At 38.1% G+C, this 7,679-nt stretch overlaps 1 protein-coding gene across 1 annotated transcript; it reads left to right on the forward strand.

Moving 5' to 3' along the window:
* Nucleotides 1-3,761: 3,761 nt before the first annotated feature.
* On the forward strand, nt 3,762-7,376 carry gemin7 (gem (nuclear organelle) associated protein 7). The gene is made up of 2 exons (XM_032546196.1): nt 3,762-3,856; nt 6,024-7,376. Exon 2 carries the CDS (start codon nt 6,033-6,035, stop codon nt 6,417-6,419), a length of 387 nt encoding a protein of 128 aa, XP_032402087.1. The 5' UTR covers nt 3,762-3,856; nt 6,024-6,032; the 3' UTR covers nt 6,420-7,376.
* The last annotated feature ends 303 nt before the right edge of the window (nt 7,377-7,679 follow it).

Genomic DNA, 7,679 nt, shown 5'->3' on the forward strand with positions numbered 1-7,679 from the left:
CTTGACCATTTTGGTCCACATGGATATGTATTTGTATGTGTGGTGTTTTTTAATATATATGTCTGCTGTCTGCGCAATAAATTGTGCTCGGGGGATAAAGTTTACTTGACATGGAAATTTCAAGTCAAGTAATGTTGCAATGTTGAACACAGCTGTGGTACTGACTTCTCTGATTTGCATAAAGGACTATGAGCACTGTGGGAAAAAAACTGCTGTGATTACCTAACAATGACTATTTGGGGTTTTTTTTTACCCCTCCAGGGGCTCTTTTGTGGGCTCTAGTGTCCCTTAAATGACAGTAGGCTGACAGGAAACGGGGGATATCGTCGGGTCCGGGAGTCGAACCCGCGACGGCCACGTCGAGGACTGAAGGCCTCCAAATATGGGTCGCGCTTAACCCCTACGCCACCACGGCATGCCACAATGACTATTTTTAATGAATAAAATTTAAGATTATTTAAGTCTTAACCTATTTAAATCCAAGTGATTTACAACCTGCTACATTCTTCTTATCATTAAAAATTGATAACAAGAATGTTGTCATTATTATTAATGCATGATGTTATCATTATCATGCGTTAATGCATGTTTAGCATTAGCGCTATCACCCTCCTAAAGATCAGGTGGTCCTAGAGAAAAAAAAAAAGCCAGAAACAAATCTCTACATACTGCAAACACCCTGTTCCCATTTAGCTGCCCGAAGGTTTTGGTTGTGGTTTCCATGGTGGCTCTACATTGGTCTGTTGCGTTTTCCTGATCTCTGTTGATATGTCGTTTGTTTTGGAAGTGTGTCATTTGTGCTTTGTTTTAGTAAATGGAAATGTTGATTAAAAATATAAAATGCACCCAGGGGTGCCATAGGGGGAAAAGGTTAGGACAATTCCAAGGGCCCTTGACCGACAGGGGGCCCTCCCACAAAAGAATTGTTTTATTTTTCTTATTGAAATAGAAAAAACTGGGGGCCCTGTCAATTACAAAAATAGTGTTTTTAAAATAGTTTTATCAGTAAAAATTAAATGTTAACCCCTCTCAGACCAAAAATCACACATCTATATTTTCACTGAACCCCCCTGTATCTGCCTGAAATGGTTTGTTCCTGCTTGACGGTGTTCAGCAGCAGTCAGTAGGAGACAAGAGAGGTGAGTAGACTGGGATTATCAACCATTTATACATTTAGCTTCGCTACAGACTACTTACTGTTTGCGTCCATTTCACTAGCATTTAATGAATGAAGGAAAGATTTTAACATCATATTTATATATTTAGCATGTCCCTGTACCTCTTACCACACTTAACAACAGACGGGTCAGTCAGCAGCAGCTCTATCCCCGATACCAGCATAATTCCTCCCCCCTGCCCCAGCATAAAAGGTGAGAAACTGTGTTCAGTGACAAGCTAGTTAGCATCATTCCAGGGATTTTTTCTGTCTTTATACTCTCTTTACAATTACTCAACAAAATCTATGTATTTATTACTCACAGAAATTCAAACAATCTTTATAAAATCTTTCATTAGCCCCTCCAGAAGTAAGTGAATGAGGTTGATTGACAGCACTAAGACCCTCCTCCTGGTTCTGATTGGTTGTTTTTGGTCAGAACGCTGCATTACTTCAGCCAGCAGTAGCAGCTCTGGGACGAGGTGGAGAAGGTTGATCTTTTCACAGATTATCTGTATCATAGCAAACTGTCATGACACGGTGACAGCTTTAACAAATATGGAGAAAACATATTTTTTATTGAAGTTCTATACTGCAGCTTGAACAAAATGAAACAACATAGCATTTTTTTAGAAGTCTGGATTGCTTCATGTATATTTTGCACATTGCCTGTGACTGTTGCTGGTGGGGAGAGACATTTCAATAAGCGAACACTAATAATACAAAAAATTAAGCAACCCATTTTCTGTATTTTATGTGGACTGTTTTATGTAAAATTCACTGGCAGTGAATAATGTGCCAGTATCAGAATTGAACCAAAGAAAGTAAGGCAGTTGCCGGCCTTTAAAATTGTGGCGCTTTTATGGGTCAGATAGACGTAAAAAACTGTAAGAGTATCTGCGAAAGGGGGGCCCAATTAAATCTTTTGTCATGGGGCCCAAGATTCCTGGCAGCGCCCCTGAACGTACCAGTGAATATGGATTTGACTTATTGGCTTTATTTGCTCCCAAAGCTAGATTCACTGCTGGAGTTTCATTTGTCAATTATTTCTGAAATGTTTCCCTCTGCTGGTGTGCTTGTGTATTACATGAACGTGCTGAGCCCCAAAAAAGTTAGGCTTTTTTTTGTCAATAATATAACCAAGGGTATAAAGTTAGCCACACCATATATTGGTGTGAAGAAGAAGAAAAAAACATTTAGTAAAGATCACAATAATTATTTCTTATAACAGGAGGAAAACCGTGAGGTGGATTGTATTTGCAAACAACTACTCGATTATGCTACTTTGTTCTGTGTGAAATACAGACCACTGTACTGAATCCCACTGAAAACCTCCGGATTATTCCACCAAATACTGATTTCTGAACTCTTCCTGAGTTAAAACATTAGTGTTGTTGTTTATAAATGAATATGAATTTGTTTCCTTTGCATTATTTAAGGTCTGAGAGCACTGAATCTTTTTTATTATTTTGATCATTTCTCATTTTCTGCTAATAAATACTAAATTTTTGCTTGGAATTTCGGAGACATGTTATCAGTACTTTATAGAATAAAAGAACGATGTTCATTTTACTCAAACACATAGCTATAAAAGTAAAAACAGATAGACTGATCATTTTACAGTGGCCTCTTAATTTTTTCCACAGGTGTATTTTGGAAAGAGACAATAACTGCTTAACACCAAAGTTGAAAAATACCATAAGATGGAGTGTATAAGTGTTTAGATAATAGTCAGCTATGAAGAAAGAAACGGGAACAATTTAAATCTTATCTTACCTTCGGCAACAGCTTGAGAAAGTGTCAAATCAGCATGCATATACTGTATGTACGTAAAAATCTGATGTGCTGACTGTGACTGTGTTCATCACAAGGCATCTGAATCCTGCTAGACATACTAACAGGAATACAATTGACATCCTTCCACCCAGACTGTGGGTCTGTGGTCATTTGAAATTACAGACAAAAGCAAACGAGTCTGTTTTGCAGTGACTGCTTGGTTTCTCTTGAGACACTAATCAATTAAAAATCTAAAGCTAAACGTCAAGTCATTGCAGAAGCAATCCTAACAATACTCAAAATCTGTAGTTGTGGCTATAGAATCATCCAGATCATCTAGTATTGAGGGGAATACACAGATGACAAACCATCTTCAAGGATATAAAGACAAGATGTCAATCAGTTTGGACAGATGTTATTCGGCCATCTGCACTGGAAAAATGTTTGTGCCAAAATTTAAAGGTAGCTCCTTTGATGTAACAGTCATTTTATGTTAAAATTGACACTAAATCTGGTAGAAAATAGGCATATTTGACTACAAAACGCAGGCAGAACAAAAAGTGCAAAAGCACTAATGAGAAAACATTGAGAAGGGAAATGTTGATGGGGACAAACTAAGAAGATTCCATGGTTTTTAAAAGAGTAAAGCATATAAATACCATATTCAGGTGTGATCATCTTTGTTTTATTCTGAACTTATTTTAACCACAGAGACGAAGCAGAAACTAATTTAAAAAGTTACATTTTCTCACAAAATCTGGATTAAATGAGAGGATTTTAGGCAATGACATTATCTGAACTGAAGGGGGCAGCAGTACATCAGCACTTCGTTTGCCTGCTTGGATCAAAGGGAGGAAGAAGACAACCTACTAGAAATGTTGTCTGTTAGCAACTGCTAACGGTGCTAGCAGGAGGAAGCCGTCAGTAAGTACAATAACTAACATACTTACAATGTGCTAAAGTTTCGGTTTCAGCTTCACGAACCTTCTATGAGTATTACCCGAAACTAAATTTAATTTAATAGGTTTGTTGTTCAGAATGTTTCCCATAATGAGTTAGAATATAAAGCTAGGCGTTAACTTTTAAAGTTAGCAAAAACTAAAACTAAACAGATTTGAAACAGGTCTTTTGCCCTTATTATTATTATTATTTTGTTTGTTAGTTTTTTTTTGTTTGTTTTTTGATAAATTAAAGCGACGGGGATTTTTCCGGATATATTGTGAGGATTCTCTTTTACGGCTACACAACGTAATGGGGAAGCAGTATTTCTGCTCACTTTGGTGTTAGACAGTGTGGAATATTATCTCCAGTGCTATTTAAGTTTTATGTTGATGTCCAGGCAGCTGGTAGCCTGTAGCACAGGATGGATGTACAATGACAGCGTGCATACAATGTTGGTTTAGTGTTGGTATACAGCAGCTCCTTAATATCTGTACTGAATATGGGGTGTAATATAAGACAAGGTATTTGGCTGTTAAGTGTTATTTTGTTTTGTAGATGCAAGCAGGATGAAAGGCTAAATGTCCCCCAGTTTAAGCTTTCTAGAAATGTTTTTGAAGATGATAAAAACAGACAATGTTGTAATCTCCATTTAGTCAAACACCACTGCTAGTAAGTTAAGTTACAGTAAACATGGTGTTGTTTGAAGCTGCGCGCACTAGTTTTTGTAAAACGTTTTTTTTTTGTTTTTGTTAAAACTATAGCTATGTTACAGTTTTAACGTAGTTCTCTCATGTCACTGTATGACATGAGAATCCCTCTACCTCTTTCTTGGTTCTGCACCCCTCCTGGTCAGAAACAACCAATCAGAGCCAGGAGGAGGGTCTTAGCGCTCAGTCACACTTGTGTATGGGCACATTTCCCACCACCATTAGAGCACAGGTGTCAAACTCCAGTCCTCAAGGGATGGTGTCCTGCAGTTTTTAGATGTGCCACAGGTACAAAATACTGGAATGAAATGGTTCAATTACCTCCTCCTTGCGTAGATCAGTTCTCCAGAGCCTTAATGACCTAATTATTCTATTCAGGTGTGGTGCAGCAGAGGCACATCTAAAAGTTGCAGGACACCAACCCTTGAGGACTGGAGTTTGACACCCCTGATTTAGAACAACAGTATTTCCATACTCAGCTCATCTTACAAATATAACATGCAGAAGTTGCGTACAATTAAGCTATCTGGATCCTCCTGAAATCACCAGAGGTTTTAGGGAGTTTAACCACAGCTGTTTGCATTTTAAACCACATTTAAGAGAGTTAATGTTTACTCTTTATGACAATTGAATGGTGCTGCAAACAGTATAGTGAGTTTCTGTGTAACTTGATTTATTTTAATTGCGTGTATGCTTCTATGTAGTCATTCTAAAATTACATTGTTTTTATAACTATTTGTATATGATCACTATGGTTTTATTATGTTTATTTTTTTTTATCTCTGTAATCATGGACTTGTGTGTTAATAAAGATTAATTGTCTGATTAGCTATGCACTACATGGGACATAACCTCAATATGTAGTTGACACTCCTGTTACATAAAATACTGCATCACTGCTGAGGCATCTGTAGCTGTGCTGAGGTACATTGGAGGCCCAGGTTGCTTTAATAGAGGCCTGAGCCTCCACTACTTTAGTGTCTCATCTTTCACTTGACTATACTCCTTAAATTATTTATTGGCTTTATGTTAAGATAGTTTGCAAGGCCTTTCCCTCGTAGCCCACTTTGAATCCTTCTGATGTTTTGTCCGGTTTAAGATCTAAAGCAAAGACAGAAACAGTTGTGGCCCATGTCCTGGTTATATCAATGTGTAGTGATTCATGAAACGCTGGATTCAGCCTCAGTCCACTCCTTGTGAATCTCCATCAAACTTGTAAAAGCGTTTTGCTTCAAGGCTGTAGGTAGCCATGTTTGTGTGACTTTGCTTCCCACACTTTTCCCTTCCACTCAACTTTCCATCAGTATATTTAGAAAAGCAAACTTGTTTAGCCATGAGCATTCTTGTGAATGAAAAATCACCTTTAAGCAATAACCAAATGAGCAAAAATGAAAAACATTCTTGCAGAATCGCTTCAATAACTTTTTATTTTTTTTTTACAGAATCTCAACATGGCCACACCAGTCCCTGTGCTTCGCCTACCGAAAGGTCCTGACCCAAACAGCCGTGGGTTCGACCCGAACTCTCCTCGTTACATCGCTCTGTGCCGCACGTCCATCCCCACTTCAGCCGCGGCAGAGTCGGACCCCCAGCAGCTGCAGGAGGAGCAGCATGCACGTTCGGTGCTGAGAGAGCGCTTCCTGCGCTGTCTGCTCGCCATGTCCAACAAGAAGGTTCGGTTCCACATGCACGAGAAGGTGAACGTCGAGGCCACGTTTGGGGCGTCGGACATCGACGTGCTGAACTTTCAGGTGTCCGACCTGCACACTCCCATCGGGGTGCAAAAAGAGGCCCTCATCAGAAGTCAGGATGTCATTTCATTTACATTTGATGTATGACACTTTGGGCCCGAATCCCATGTTTTGATCTCAGCAATGGTCTTCTCACTTCAGGATGACATTGTTGTACAATATCTTTACAAAAGTGTAAGATTCTGATCTTGCATCCATAAACTGTTTATGTCCCACCACAAGAGGGAGCCATTGATTCGTCATGAACAAAGTGTTTGGCATTTTGGTAGAAAGGTATTTTTATACCTTTTAATCAGAAACCAAGCGCTGAACTTGATGCTGTCTGCTGGGAGTTTGATAGCATTGCAGTTTTACTCACAGTTTGATTCTCAGTTCTTCAGTTATCATCTGCTTCCTGACATGCTGCCTGATATCAATATAACAACATGTCACCTAAATGGCCACATTTAGTATGTAAACACACATCATCTTCTGACGTGCAACAAGTGGTTTTTTTGTTTCTATTTCTCACACTTTCTACATTTATGTTTTTGTATTTACCCGTGTTTGTATTTTGTTGAAAAATAGTTTTGTTCAAATATGGTTTTGAATACTTTACATTTTGAGAAAATGGAAATAAAAAACTGCATACAAACAAAACCTCAGCTAAAATTTTTTCACACAGAAAGCTTGTTGTTGTTTAATAAGAATTAGTTTCTCTGTCATGCAAGCAACTTTAAACATCTTAGTCTACATTGTGACATTTGAATGTGGCATCAACAACCTGTTATAGAAAATATAGAGATAATTTATTCATATTAGTTATTCTAGACCGAACTGACATGCAAACCGATATATTTTATTATTTACGCTTCAATAAAAAGTACTCACTCTAACCTCAATGACAAACTTGAAAGCAAAGCAGATCAACTATGCATGGAAGATTTTAGTACAACCTGGTAGTTCCTGTTGGAGTTAAAGCAGCACAAAATACTCCTAGTTAAATGATTATCGCCAGATATGGGCACATTTGTTGTGAATACAATTAAAGATGGGAAGAGATGAGCAATGGCTTTTGAGAAGTAATTATAACTGTCTATCAATGTGGGAAAGATTATGTGAACTATTTGAATTCTTTCCATCTACGGTGTTAATGATACAGTTTGATTTAACTGTAATGATACAGTTAAATCAAAATATTTATGCCGGTTGTCAATTTCCCCAGGAGTAGACGTGCCAGCAAGACGAAACAATGCAATTTCCCGAGAAATTACAAAACCTGAAGAGTTTAAGCCTCAGGCTCCATTTGCCTCAGCATGTTTAGTGTTGCAAGTTATGTCTAGATACCTGATAGTTACTCATTTCCTC

This window comes from Xiphophorus hellerii, chromosome 18 (genome assembly GCF_003331165.1).
Source record: "Xiphophorus hellerii strain 12219 chromosome 18, Xiphophorus_hellerii-4.1, whole genome shotgun sequence".
Taxonomy (NCBI): Eukaryota; Metazoa; Chordata; class Actinopteri; order Cyprinodontiformes; family Poeciliidae; genus Xiphophorus; species Xiphophorus hellerii.

Bases quoted from the DNA above. Each gene is read 5' to 3' on its own strand.
- gemin7 (XM_032546196.1), top strand. From the start codon at position 6,033: ATGGCCACACCAGTCCCTGTGCTTCGCCTACCGAAAGGTCCTGACCCA.